The sequence below is a fragment of the Rattus norvegicus genome, chromosome 14 (genome assembly GCF_021556685.1).
Source record: "Rattus norvegicus strain SHRSP/BbbUtx chromosome 14, alternate assembly SHRSP_T2T, whole genome shotgun sequence".
NCBI classification, from domain to species: Eukaryota; Metazoa; Chordata; class Mammalia; order Rodentia; family Muridae; genus Rattus; species Rattus norvegicus.
Genome location: NC_141547.1, coordinates 33,890,529 through 33,903,375, shown reverse-complemented (window position 1 = coordinate 33,903,375; position 12,847 = coordinate 33,890,529). Strand labels below are relative to the sequence as shown.

At 46.9% G+C, this 12,847-nt stretch overlaps 1 protein-coding gene across 6 annotated transcripts in view; it reads right to left on the bottom strand.

Annotated features, from left to right (window-relative positions):
- Positions 1-12,847, bottom strand: part of Lnx1 (ligand of numb-protein X 1) — a 102,601-nt gene that overhangs the window by 66,586 nt on the left and 23,168 nt on the right. For 2 of the 6 annotated variants that reach the window (XM_087583777.1, XM_087583778.1), the window contains exon 1: positions 11,512-11,844. In XM_087583777.1, coding sequence (XP_087439903.1) covers positions 11,512-11,603 — 92 coding nt within the window. In that variant the 5' untranslated portion in view covers positions 11,604-11,844. 6 annotated transcript variants of the gene reach the window in all.

The window sequence follows — 12,847 nt, the reverse complement described above, 5'->3', positions numbered from 1 at the left end:
GTCCTCACAACTCTCACCAGTACAATAGTCATCACAGATCATCCAAGGACATGTCCCTAAAACATGGCAGAGCCTCTCTGCCAAGCTTCAGTTTAATGTGAGTGTTCATTCTAGAGAGCTACACAGTTATCATCAAGGTTTGTGTCACAGGGAAGATAGACCTCTATCCTGGCATGCATGCACACACACACACACACACGCGCGCGCATGCACACACATGTGCACACACATATGCAGGCACATGTATAGAGACCTCACATGTTTCTCAGGAGCCTTTTACCTTGAATTTTGAAATGGTCTCTTGCTGTTAACTGGCTAACGAATTAGGCTAAACTGGCTGTCCACAAAAGTGCCAGGGGTCCTCCTGTCTCTGCCTTTCCAGAACCAGTTTATAGAAGTAAATGCAAGGAAGCCCAGTTTCTCACGTGGGTGCTGGGGCTTGAACTAAGGTCCTCACATCTAGCCCTACCAGATGTACTTGCCACAAAAACTGTGGTGACATCTTCTAAGAGTGAGGGATGATTCCAACACATGTTCAATAGAGGTTGATCCTCGTTAATCTATCATCAATGAGCTCATAAACCCAAAAATGTTTGTGGCTGACCACTTTAATGAATGTCACTGGGACTAAGGCATGATGAAAAGACATGGAAATTTTTGAGGGAGCATGGGAAGAGAAAGGAATCATTTTAGAGAAGTCTTTTGCTAGCTAAGAATCAAGAACCTCAGCATATAGAGGTGTTGGCTATTCACCGCTCACAGAAGGCACTCCCTGCCCTGGATGCCCTGTGTAAACCCTCAAGGCAGGAAAGTGGCCAGGCCCCTCCTCCAGACTTCCGTAACTGTCATAATGCCATTTCCAGTAACTGTCACTGAAGTCATCTCCAGCCCCTCAATAGGGCCCTTCCCAGATTATGCTAATTTGGGGTGAAAAGTCTAAACAGGAAAACCTACCAATCGCTGAGCTCCCCTCAAGCCCAGGACTTGAAATCCCACCAATCCTCACTTTGAAAATCTTGGCCCTAGAAAGCCCCGCCCCTGCTCTGCCCCCGCCCCTGCTCTGCCCCCACCCCTGCTCTGCTCTGCCCCCGCCCCTGCTCTGCTCTGCCCCCGCCCCTGCTCTGCCCCCGCCCCTGCTCTGCCCCCGCCTATATAAAAGCTGTGTCTGCTCAGTTCTCTGCAGTCCACTCAGGGAGGAGAGGCAGTTTGCTACCTGGTATGACTCTCTCATGGGAAGAAGTGCAGAAGCAATGAAGAGAGGGCAGGAAGAAGGGAGAAATGGAGCAGGGCTGAGGCTCCTGAGCGCCTGAGCTGGGCTGGGGAGCCCCTCCCCTGGGAGCTGCATGTTCTCTGTTGAGGAGATTTCCTCTCAGAGCTCTGAGGTTCCTGGGCTCCTTTGTCTCAGGATGCTCTTCCACTGGGACCCTGTCCCACCTCAGAGCTGACTAGTGCCCGGGTGTCTGAGTCCCAGGCACCTTCCCTTCTAAGCAGGAAGTCCAACAATGTTAATTTTATATAGAGACACTTTTAAATAGTAACATTAAAACGGAGACAAAACCAGATGCATGCCCCAAGCATATATGACCTGAGTTTTCTGGGAATCTCACAAAAAAGACTGGTTAAGATCACATACACACACACACACACACACACACACACACACACACACACACACACACCCTGTTCCATGCACCTTGAAACCAGTTTTTAAATTTTGTTTAAATTCCACAGTGATCCTTTGGAGACAAATCACCTCAGAACTCACCTTATGTGACATGAAAGTGTGACTCTCGTGAGTCACCTACCCACATAGAGCTGCCTTATTCTTTCCATAAGTGCCTCACTGTGATCCCTTGCTGCTTAAAGCTGTGTTAAAATTCCCTTTAACAAACGTCTGACTCTGCTTTAATGCACGATCCTGAAATTTCTTTTCCCTGTGAAGTTAAGGAACTGCCTTGATATTTTCCTAAATGGGAGGGACACTCCTTAGGTTGTTACAAGTGACAGACAGCACAGAGCGGCGTCCCTATCCCTGCCACCTGTGACAGAGCATCTCGAAGCTGCTCTCTTGACCATTTCAACTATAAGAACTCATCTTCCTCATCACTTTGACAGGCCAGAGGAACTATCTCCATGTTCCACCCGGAGAACATTAATCCAGAAAGCCCCTCATCAGAATCCATCCTCATCCTTCAACCCGGCTTGGACTGGTGTGAATTACAGGCCTGAAGTAACATGAACTTGAAGACATGTGCTAGCCATGCTATTTTCATGGCAACCAAGGGGGATGAAGGGTACTGGGGGGGATCATCTGCTGGAGTCCCTACAGAGGAGTCTTCCTAAAGCTCAGGACAGCCTTTGCTGCGGAGAGCCCTCTGCCCTTGCTTCACAGGTCAGGTGAGCCTGCTAATGTTTACACACAGTCACAGGGCTGCGGGTGAGCAAGTCCTTCGTGTGTGTGCACTCTGAGTCTTGATCCCAGGGGGCAAGCGCTATAACGATGAGAGGCTTGGGGCTCAATAATCTGCTGAAGGTGACGTGGCTGTTAAGGCCCAGTCGGTGTGTGAATTCAGGTCTAAGTGGCGTCAGAGGCCACACTTTCTTCTTTGCCTTCTCAAAGAGCTTTATATTCGTGCATAGCACTTATATTAAAAATGAGTTTCACTAGGACATTTTCATACACAGCCATAATATATTTAGATTGTAATTTCCGCCCCATTAGTTATGCTCTCTTGTCCCCCTCTAAGTCCTGCTAACCTCCTTCTTCCAAAGCAGCCATTTCTCCTTTCGTGTCTGGATTTGTCCATGCGTGCGTGCGAGCGTGCATGCGTGTCCCCGTGAGTTTCATCAAGGTTGTTTATAAGAGCGGGGATGACAGTTAGTTCTCAGGACACAGGTACCTTAGCAGTGTACACCGCCAAAGAGGCCACCAAAGGGCGGCAAACTGCCGCTTGTAGTTTGCTGAATATGAGAGCCTTAGGGTCCTGTAAAGACCTCGGAATGTAGCCTTCAACCCCACAGATTCAACATCACTTTAACAGGCCATCGAATGGCCCCAGGTTGTATTTGTACAGAATTGGACAGGGAATTCCCATGATGCCATTTTCGGAGCATGCCCAGGAAGTCCGACTCAAGTTTGTCATGGGTTATGTGTGTCACACCTGTGGTGTGATGTTGCCCAAAGTTGTTAGCTGAAAAATGCTAACAACTCATTTTATTGCTCCCGAGGATGTATGTCATACAATAACAAATGCATCGTATGCAGCGAAATGTCCTGACTTCTTCGGGGCCACATAGCCTGCTGCTGAGAGGACTGAGTCATCTGGGTAAACTATGATGCCTCAGTTTCTCTATTTAGAAAACACGTTGTTGAGTTGCTTCCAAGATCCCCGGAGGCTCTAAATAGCTACAGTGCTGGGCCATAGGTGTCACTAGACTCCACCAGACAAGGAATGCGCTGGCTTGAGTCATTGTCTTCTAATTGAGGAAGGGGCAGATGGATGGGGATGAGGAAGCAGATGCTGTAGTGTCTAGGTAACCAGAAGGAAACTGAGTAGCTGAGGAGTGACTCCTGAGGAGGAAGGGAGAGGTGTGGTCCAGGATCCACAACAGAGCAGCTAGGCAAGCTGACAAACAGCCCAGGCATCTCTAAATATGTCACCCTGTCTCAGCTCCAGAAGTCACGCCTCTCTAGTAAAGCAGGGAAGGAGGGGCCTTGTCACCAATCCCTCTCCTCTGATCTCTGTTTACCCATGCTCAATAGGGACAAGGCTGCGTTCCAAGTGTCACCAAATCCGAGACTTTGTTATTTGTGAAATGTGCTGTTATTTTACGTCAAGGGCCACTTTTCTTTGTCTGTTTCAGAGGTATTTAGATGTCTTAGGGTTGTATGGTTTGGGCTTTCAAAATCCACAGCATAAGCGCTTCCTTCCTCTGTACCAGGCCCTGTATTCAATACTTCATGTTTTATTCAGTGCTCGCAACAACCTGTGAGGTAGGTGTTGTTACCTCCCTCTCTTTGTGAGAAAAGCTGAGAGAGGCTAAGTAACTTGCCCCAAATTTCCCAAAGAGTATTTCTGGCACCCATTCATCAAACTGTCTGTCTCCCTTGCCTCTTCTCATTAGGACCACTTGGTTACAATGTCCGGGTGATGAACAGACTCTCCCTGTCTTGAAGTATGGCTTCTTCCTTTCTCATTGTTTGGGTAGAATTACTTAGTGACAGGAGAGGCTTGGGAAGGGTGCCCAAGGAAAATAAGCAAGCGTGAAACAGGAGAAATGGGCCTGAAGGAACCGCCAAGCCCACCTCTCTGAAAGGATGCAGGAGAATAAGAAAGCTGGAGTCGGGAGGAGTTTCCTATGCCCAGAGCGGGAATACCGAGACTGGCCGTGGCTCAGGGTTCTTGGTACAAGGTACAAGAGCCCAGCTGAGCTTAGCGGTCTTATCCCTTTCTTGCTTGCTTAAATACATTTCAGTCTCAGCACAGCTGGCTCAGCCACAGCCACTTTGGATGTCTCTGAAGCAGTATGGACCACGGAGGGCTCCAGGGGAGAGAGGCCATTGAGCACATAGAAGACAGTCCTTTTCCTTTCAACAAAAAGGGACAATGACCAAAAAGAAAGGATGTCTGCTGGTTTAGTCTGGAAGTTTTATTTGGCCTGCAAAATCGGGCCATTTCCTGCCTGCTCCTTCCAAGACCCACCCCAGATTGTCAGGGAGAAACTGTCCTCTGTTAACTTGAGGGTGTTGTGTTCTTATGCCAAGGAGTCCAGAGAACTTCTTTCTCAAGGAGCAGTCACCAAAGTGTGAGTGAGGAACTGGGAGCAGGGTGAGGGGAGGCTGCACTAAAACCCTAGCAACTTCTTTGGCCTTTTAAAATGGTTTTTCCCCACGTTCAATAATGTATTTATTAATGTAGGAGATGTGCAAAGCTTATAGACTCCTATAGCATGATGATACATATTAACTATGTACAGATTATCTGTATTACTAGTTATATAAATATATATCTGTGATGGTAAATATGGAAATATATGCATATGTCCATGAAGCTATACATAGCTCCGTATAGAGATAACTATACGCGACAGGCATATGAATATATTCTTTCCTGATATAAGCCCATGATTTAAAAGTTAGGAAACTGTTATCCTGGGTGGAAGGCACTTCTGTCTTTGTGCCCTTTAAGGTCTCTCTAAATATCTTGGGTGACTTTGTCACCAACAAGTCGAACTCAGATAAAATGGCAGGTAGATTCATAAAGACTTTAGCACGCAATGCTTTGGGTCTTTCCTTAAGATTTCTTCTGCTTGGATGGCAACTCACAATCTAGATTAGTCTGGCATCTGTACTTTATCAAAGCTATGTTTCTCTAAATTCGCTTTAACAACACTTCCCCATCCACGCAGTGTGAATGAGAAGGAGAGGGGGGAGGAGGAAAAAGAGTAAAAGACAAATATGGTAACAAGTTGCAAACAGATAGTCATAAGAAATACAATGCAATGGTAAGGAGAATTGAAAACCTGCTGGCTGTTTGATTGTGAAGGAATCCCAGGTACTTGTCTGGTGTGTAATATCAGTATGTTGTGGACACATTTCTTCCCAGTTGACCCTTTTCTTGGGAGTGGTAGCACAGGGCCACAACCCAAGAACTAGGGAGGTGAGGTAGGAGGAGCCCGAGTCCAAGGCCAGCCTGGGCTACATAGTGATATTTTCTCTTAGAAAATAAAACCAGCAACAACAAAAGTACAAAACAAAACAAAAACCATCTTTAAAGATGACGTGCTGAAATATTTACAGATTAAAAATGAGAATCATGTCTAAGATTTGCTGCCAACAATTTAAGGGCATAGAGATGAAAGAGATCTGACCACGGACTGAGGAAGATGGATATGAGAGACCCAGAGGTTCTTTATTCTCTTCTCTCCTTTTCTTGTCCAAAATTTTCCACCATAGCAAGTTAAAACAAAGATAGAAAAAAATATGAAGCAAACCGGAACCGATAGGACTATTAAAGCTGTCCTAACTTCGCTTGACAAAGCCTCGTGACTAGAAAGATGAGCACAGTTGGCCCAGTCTTGAGTAGAATCTTGAAACTGCTGGGATTGGATGGAGTAGAGGTTTTTCAAGAAGAGCATTTTATACCAGACGGTGAAGAATTACGAAACAGAATTGCTTCACTACTCACAAAAGAGAACTTGTGGATTACCAAGGAGAAAAAAATAAATCAATCAAACCATGGACCAAGGTCGCCATGCTCTGTGGACATCAAAGAATCAGTACAAAGAAGCCTTCAATGAGCCTAGTGTAGATGGACCAGAAACATACAGCTTCCACTTCCGTCCAAATCTGTGAGGCTAAAGTTTAACAAATGGGAAAGAATTTGTGGAAGGCTGGGCACAGAGTGCAGTGGAGGGACACTTGCCTAACGTGGGAGGCCTTGGTTCCATCAAAATTGATCTTTCCCCTTGTTGGAATATGATTGCCCCCACCTCAGATCCTATTTTATCTGTAAACTTTATCTCTTTCCATTTGGGTTCCATCAAAACTTGACCTCGGCCGACCTCAAAACATGTGGCAAGAAAAATCCAGATAACTTTTCCCCCCTCCCCTTTCAAGATCTGTGAAAAAGAAACAAATTTTTGAAATTCAGTTTGGACAATATTTGCTAGCAAATTCATAAAGCCAAGCCAGTTAGTGTAGACTTCAAATGTGTTAGGAGCCAGTAACACAGTGGCAATGAGGAAGAGAAGGATGCTGAAGTCATTCCTCTTGTCCCTTATTTTCCTCCTACATCCAACAGCAGAATCCAACTGCGGTAATCTACATACAGTCAGATGGATCTCTATTCACACAAAGCTCTGAAGAGGATGCTTCCCTGCTCTCTATAGTCCACAGACCAACAGCTGATGTCAGCAAGGGAGGAAAAAGAAACACAGTGATTACTGCTGTAAGACCTTGACCTAGAAAAGGGAAAGCCAGTAGATAGACCACCTAGTGAGCGACAGACAAAACTAAGGCAAGCAGTTTTCTCATTTCCAAGCCCAGAATGCCCAACTGTATTTGACTGACAGCTCTTTGGCTCATGAGCCCCAAAGTAACGTCTCTTGTGCAGAAGAAAGTCAGTGTGACTTGTCAGAAGTGTGCTTGGCAGATTGCCTTGAGAAAGTTCTTCTGGGGAGCTGGTGGGTGTTTAGTGTCCTTGGTCCTAAGACACTTGGTGGGCAAGCTGCGTCCCTGTGTCCTTGACTTCTGGACTGGAGCCAGTTTTCAAGGACGCACACAGCGCTCCCACCTCTCTTGCTGCTCTCAGCACTTTCTCCAGGAGGCCTTGCCCCTCCACAACCCTAAATGACTGGAGCAGCAAATTTAGAGTAACTCAACTTCTCTAGTGTACAGTTCTGGTGGATCAGGGCCACTCTCTTGTAGAACAACCAGAATCTCACAGGGGACTAGAGCATAACTTCTTTCTCTACATGGAAATGGGTACATTGAATAGTGACTCTCCTTACAAATAAAACATATTTATCTGACTCCAAGGTAGGGAGAGATGGTGCTCTTTGGCTCCCCGAGAGGCTTGCAGGGCTAAGCAGTACCATTTATTTCATGGACATGTGTTCTAGTAGCCATGCTGAACTGCCCCCCTGAGAACTCCCCACAGTGGAGAGTTAACGTGCGTTGAGAAGGAACTTTGAAGGTAGAAGAAGCCTTTCAATTTTCAGTGCATTTTCTTAAGTCTTTGCTGTGGGCGATGAGATGCATGCTGTACCCCAAGCATCAATGTTCTTCCCTGGGGTTCTTGCTAAACCAAAGAATTGCTATGAATGCCACAGTAGGTGAGCAGGCGATGTCTACTTCAGTTCTGCAAGTTCAGAGCCGTGCTCTGGAACATCTGACGGGAGCCTAGCTTGGGTTATTGTGACCAATTTACAACTTGTTCGTAAATCTTTATTGCAGCGTGTCTTGATAATGGATGGGCCAAGACAGGGAAACCACCCCATTCAGTTTCGGTCCAGTTTTTCAGAAGGTGGGCATGGGGACGTTCATCAGTCTCCCTCAACCACAACCTGGTGAGTAGAACTCTAGTCCTCAGTGATGCCCAGAGAGGAGGTCACAGACACACAGAGCAGAGAGATGGCTTCCACCAGAAAAGTCAGGAGCTGGTGGCTCCTAGCCAGGACGAAGGGCTACAAAGGGTGCCACAGAATCACCCGAGAAAGCTTGCTGCCTACAGAAACGAAGATGGTGGCCCACAAGGGCTATCTGGACAACTCAAGAAGGAAAATGGTACCTCCACCCCAAAAAGGGCAAGTCTTATTAGGGTTGAGTTAAAGCAGAGAATCATGAACTTTAAAATGCACTCTAGGGTCCTGAGAGCCCATCTGTTCTCGGGCCCTTGTGTGCATACATGTCTCTACATGCCTCCTTTCCACATACAGCAAATGCCCCCTCACAGCCCTACATCTCCAGCCCTCAGTACTCGTTTCCACAGTACACACTCTGAGAGTGCCCCAGGTTCCCTGTCTCCAATTACAGGTTGGCACCCACTACCTTGGTTTTGGGATTCTTCTGCTGGGTTCCCTCACCTGTAAGCCAAGGCAACAAGTGACTGTGGTTGTGCTTCAAGAAGGACCTAGCTGCCAGTCAGAAACTCTCGGCCCTTGGCGGTCAAACTGAACGTACATAAGTAATCTGCTGGGTGGGATTAAATTAGTTTTAAATTAAGTTTGAATGTCATTAGGTAATAAAGCCTAGATGAGAGGGAAGGGAAGCCAGCAAACCCCCATGGTTCCGTCTCTGAGGTCTGGGTGCCCATGATAGAGAGGAGATAAAACTTCTTCATCTCAAGGACACATAGTCACCCCCGCTGCCTCTGTTCTGGGGTATTAAACACTGAGCACCTCCCCTCATGGTTTGGAATTAAATTGTCAAAGTTTTGCAATAACCAAGGTTTGATAATAACCGCGGCTACTTGCTATTTGGAACTGCTCTCTGGACCCTGATTGAGCCTAATTCCTGCTTATACTTCAAGGTCCAGCTCACGCCCAAAAGTTCTCTGAAAACCAGAGGTGGACAGTTCTTGCCTCCTCAGTAACTGGAAACTTCTAACAAGTTTTGACCAAAATGCCTTTAGAAAAGCTATCCATCCTAGACATTCTGTAGTGTAGACACACTTTCTGGGGAGCTTCAGAGTGACCCTCTATGTCCACTCAGAGCACTTGAGAGACTTTGCCTCAGGGCTCATACACTTACAGGCAGAATATTTTTACACTAAAATCAAAAGCCTTCCTTTAACAAGACGGAGAGTGGCTAAATGGAGGGGCTCTTCTGTAGCAGCTAAAGTAGGCCAAAGGGTGACACCCAAAGAAAACTCCACTCAGGATTGTGAGCGTGACCCTATTTAGATGAAATGCCTTAGGGTGGAAATTTAAACTAGGCTAAGGGTCTCAAGGTATGGCCATGCTGACTATCCAACTGGGTCTGAGCATGGTGGCAGTATCCTTGTGAGAGGAGGGGGAGGGAGGCTGGGAAGCTGCTCTGTGGCTTCCTAGCATGGTCCAGGTCCCAGTGTGGTACCCAGTACTGCAGGAAAGTTTTTTAAAAAAGGAGGAGGAGGAAGAGGGAAAGAGACACAAGCAGAGTTGGACCAGATGCAGAGGAGAGGGTCTTATGCAGACAAGGAGACCAGAGCCACAGAGCTGAAGGAAAAAATGCTTAGGGACAGCAGACGCAGGACTATGGGGAAGGATTTCCCCACAGCTTGACAGTGGGTGTGGACTTACATCCTGATTTCAAGGATGCGTACTTCAAAACAGTGAAGAAATAAGAATCCAGATGCCCAGCTTGTGGACATTCCTGCCAGCAGTCATGGGAAACTAAGGAAGTGACTGCCAAGGGTGCAGGAAAGATCAATGTGGCCCTGGATTCCAGGGACCCCAACCTCAGCCACTGTCTGGAGGGGGAGGGGATCTCTGCCACCCTACAGTTTCAAGAGAGGCTTTTGCAATGTCATAACCTCCCCAGAGGCCCTCACAACTGAAGATAAGGCCACACACTTTCTCTTCGAGCCTTCTGGTCTCAGGTGAACTTGCGTTACTTTTCAGTTAAGTAGACCAGACACTCCCGGAGGGCAGCATCTGTAAAATAAATGACTTGCCTTCATGCGTCTTGTTCTGTTTGTCAAGCATGTACTGAGTAGCTACTGCCCTTGACAGACTGATTAGCCCAAATAAGTACAAAAGCAACTGTCTCCACACATCCATGAGTGGTGTCACAACTTAGGTAAGCGTTTCTAACCAGAGCTCTACGAACCCTGATCAGATTCTCTTGTTCTCTGTCCTGGAAGGACACGCCTGACATTTCAGCACTTAGGGAACTGAGGCAGAAGAATGGGAGTTCCGGGGCAGCCTGGTCTACACTGAAAGATCCCATCCCTGAAAAGAAAAATCATTCTTGCTGTAGTTTCCTGTCTGGTTACCAAGGAGGAATTTTGTAAATACTGTAAACTGAGCAACATACCTTCTGTGTCTGGTGGAAACCAGCCACACTAGCCTGCAATTCTGTCAGCAAAGGAGCCAGAAAAATACTTAAAGTTATGGGCCTAAGTCATTTCCTCTCATAAAATAGATCTTTGTCATGTTGGAAAGTATATTTATATTCTAGAAGTACACTGGGAAATAGTTGAGGGTGAAATTTTATGACAGCTACAATTTATCCAAGTCTATTTTAAAGATATACATATACATGTATATGTGTTTGTCTTTATATGTGTATGTGTGTGTATGTTTGCATGTATTTTTGAGGCAGGGTCCTGCTATGACGTTACATATCCTTGGATGGCCTGCAGCTTGCTAAAATAGTAGTCTTGAGCTTGTTATGATGGGAATACAGGCATCGGTGGCACAGTTCTTTATTTTCTATATGTTTAAAAATGATCAAAAATAAAACTTAACACTTTTAAATGCATACGATTGTCTTTCTTACTGACAGGTCTGATGGCAGTAAAGTCATTAGAAATCCCTTATACAAGATACACGCGTCTGCTGGCAAGCTCTGGTCTTAATTGCTCTCTTAGTTCTTTTTATGGAAAGGGAAAGAAGTCACATCTATCAAGAAAAGGCTAACTGTGTGCGAGCACGCATGCGTGGGTGCACACACACACACACACACACACACACACACACACACACACACACGCCAAGCAGCTTTAGCACAGAAGTGGGGGGATACATGTTGGAGAAGCAGCACATCCATTAAAATGATGTTTTCTATTAAGTCACAAAGCACGAAGCTTGCTGCTTCAACTGCCGTGAGGCATTTTATCCAAGCATATGCACTGTATGTAGAATTACTGCCAGAAACAAAATAAACAAACCAGCTGGGAAAGTGACTCAGAAACTATCTCCATCCATTCAGCACACACACACACACACACACACACACACACACACATACACACACACACACACACACACACACACACAGAGTTGTGGGCACGGAGAGGGACTCACAGTTCCGAGTACAGGAAGTGCAGGTTGCCCACATTGTCAATGTAGTTAGCTGGACTCAGCCAGGGCAGGACCAGCAGCAGCAGCGCCTTCATTTTCCGAGCCGTCTGCCGCCTTCCTCCTGACCACCTCCTGCCAGCCCAGTGGAGCCCGTTTAAGCAAATCTGTTCATCTCCCCACAATCAGGAGATAACAATGAATCTGACTTGGAGCCTGTAGATTAAGGCATACTATAAATCATGAGCCTGTAAGAGGATTAGTTCTGGGCGTCTCCGATAAAGTGATGAGAGACCGGAGAGACCCACCATGGTTGGCAAGAGGGCTTAGGCTGAAGGCAGCAGGCTGCTGCTTGGGAGAGGGATGGGCCCCTCCTGCAGGATTCGGACTGGCTCTTGGGAAGCAGCTGGTACATTTACATCACTGGCTAGGAGCAGCCTGGCTAGGATTGAAGCCTTGTTGGAAGAGGGCACGGGCATGGTACATTTCAGCTCCACTCCACACGGGTGAATGCGCGAATAATCAAAAGCCGTTCTGCAGCCTGCTGCGGACAGACGCTCAAAATAGCATCACGGGAGCCAAGCCCGGAGTCTCTCAGCTGTGTGATGCTGATTCACGGGAGGTGCAGAAAAGGAACCACCCCTCCCGAGTGGACGCTTTACCCACTATCCTGACACAGGTGATGCTTGTGTGCTGAAGACAGGCTCTCCCGGAGACCAGGCTGTTTCCTTTGCGAATACTAATGAGCCCAAATAGACAGCGGAGCTGTGTAAACGGGGTCCTGTCTGCGAGAAGGGAGTCACACTTGCTCTTCCCTGGACTGAGCTCTGGCATTTGTTACAGTGCCTGAACCTCAGTTACTGAAATGAAGTTAATACGCATCTTTGCTTGTGGGGACCCGACCCCATTATTTCTTCCAGCTTAAAATTAGATAGGGATTGTGTGCCCTAGCTCTGATGGCCGAGACACACCCAAGACTGCATGTTCAAGAAGTGTTCGCGCATCTCACCAACTCAAGGGGCTAAGTCGTCAAAAAGGCTCAAAGGGACAGTTAACTTCTCGGTTAACAGGCTGCCCTTGCAAGGGAGAGGAGGAAGAAGAGCCCTGGAGTGTCTATGTAGGGGTGAGGCAGGGGAACTACAATCAGCTCTATAGTGTCTGAGAGTTTGACATGTGGATTGGGCATCAAGGCAAGGCAGGCTGAGAGCATTTAAACAGAGCCAAGCTTTGCCCGTGCACTGGACTTGCATGGTCTGGATCAGACATATGCACTCCTGAGAGAGCCTGACATACTCAAGGCTAATTCTGCTGAGGCCCAAACTCAATCGTCTGTCAGGGAATC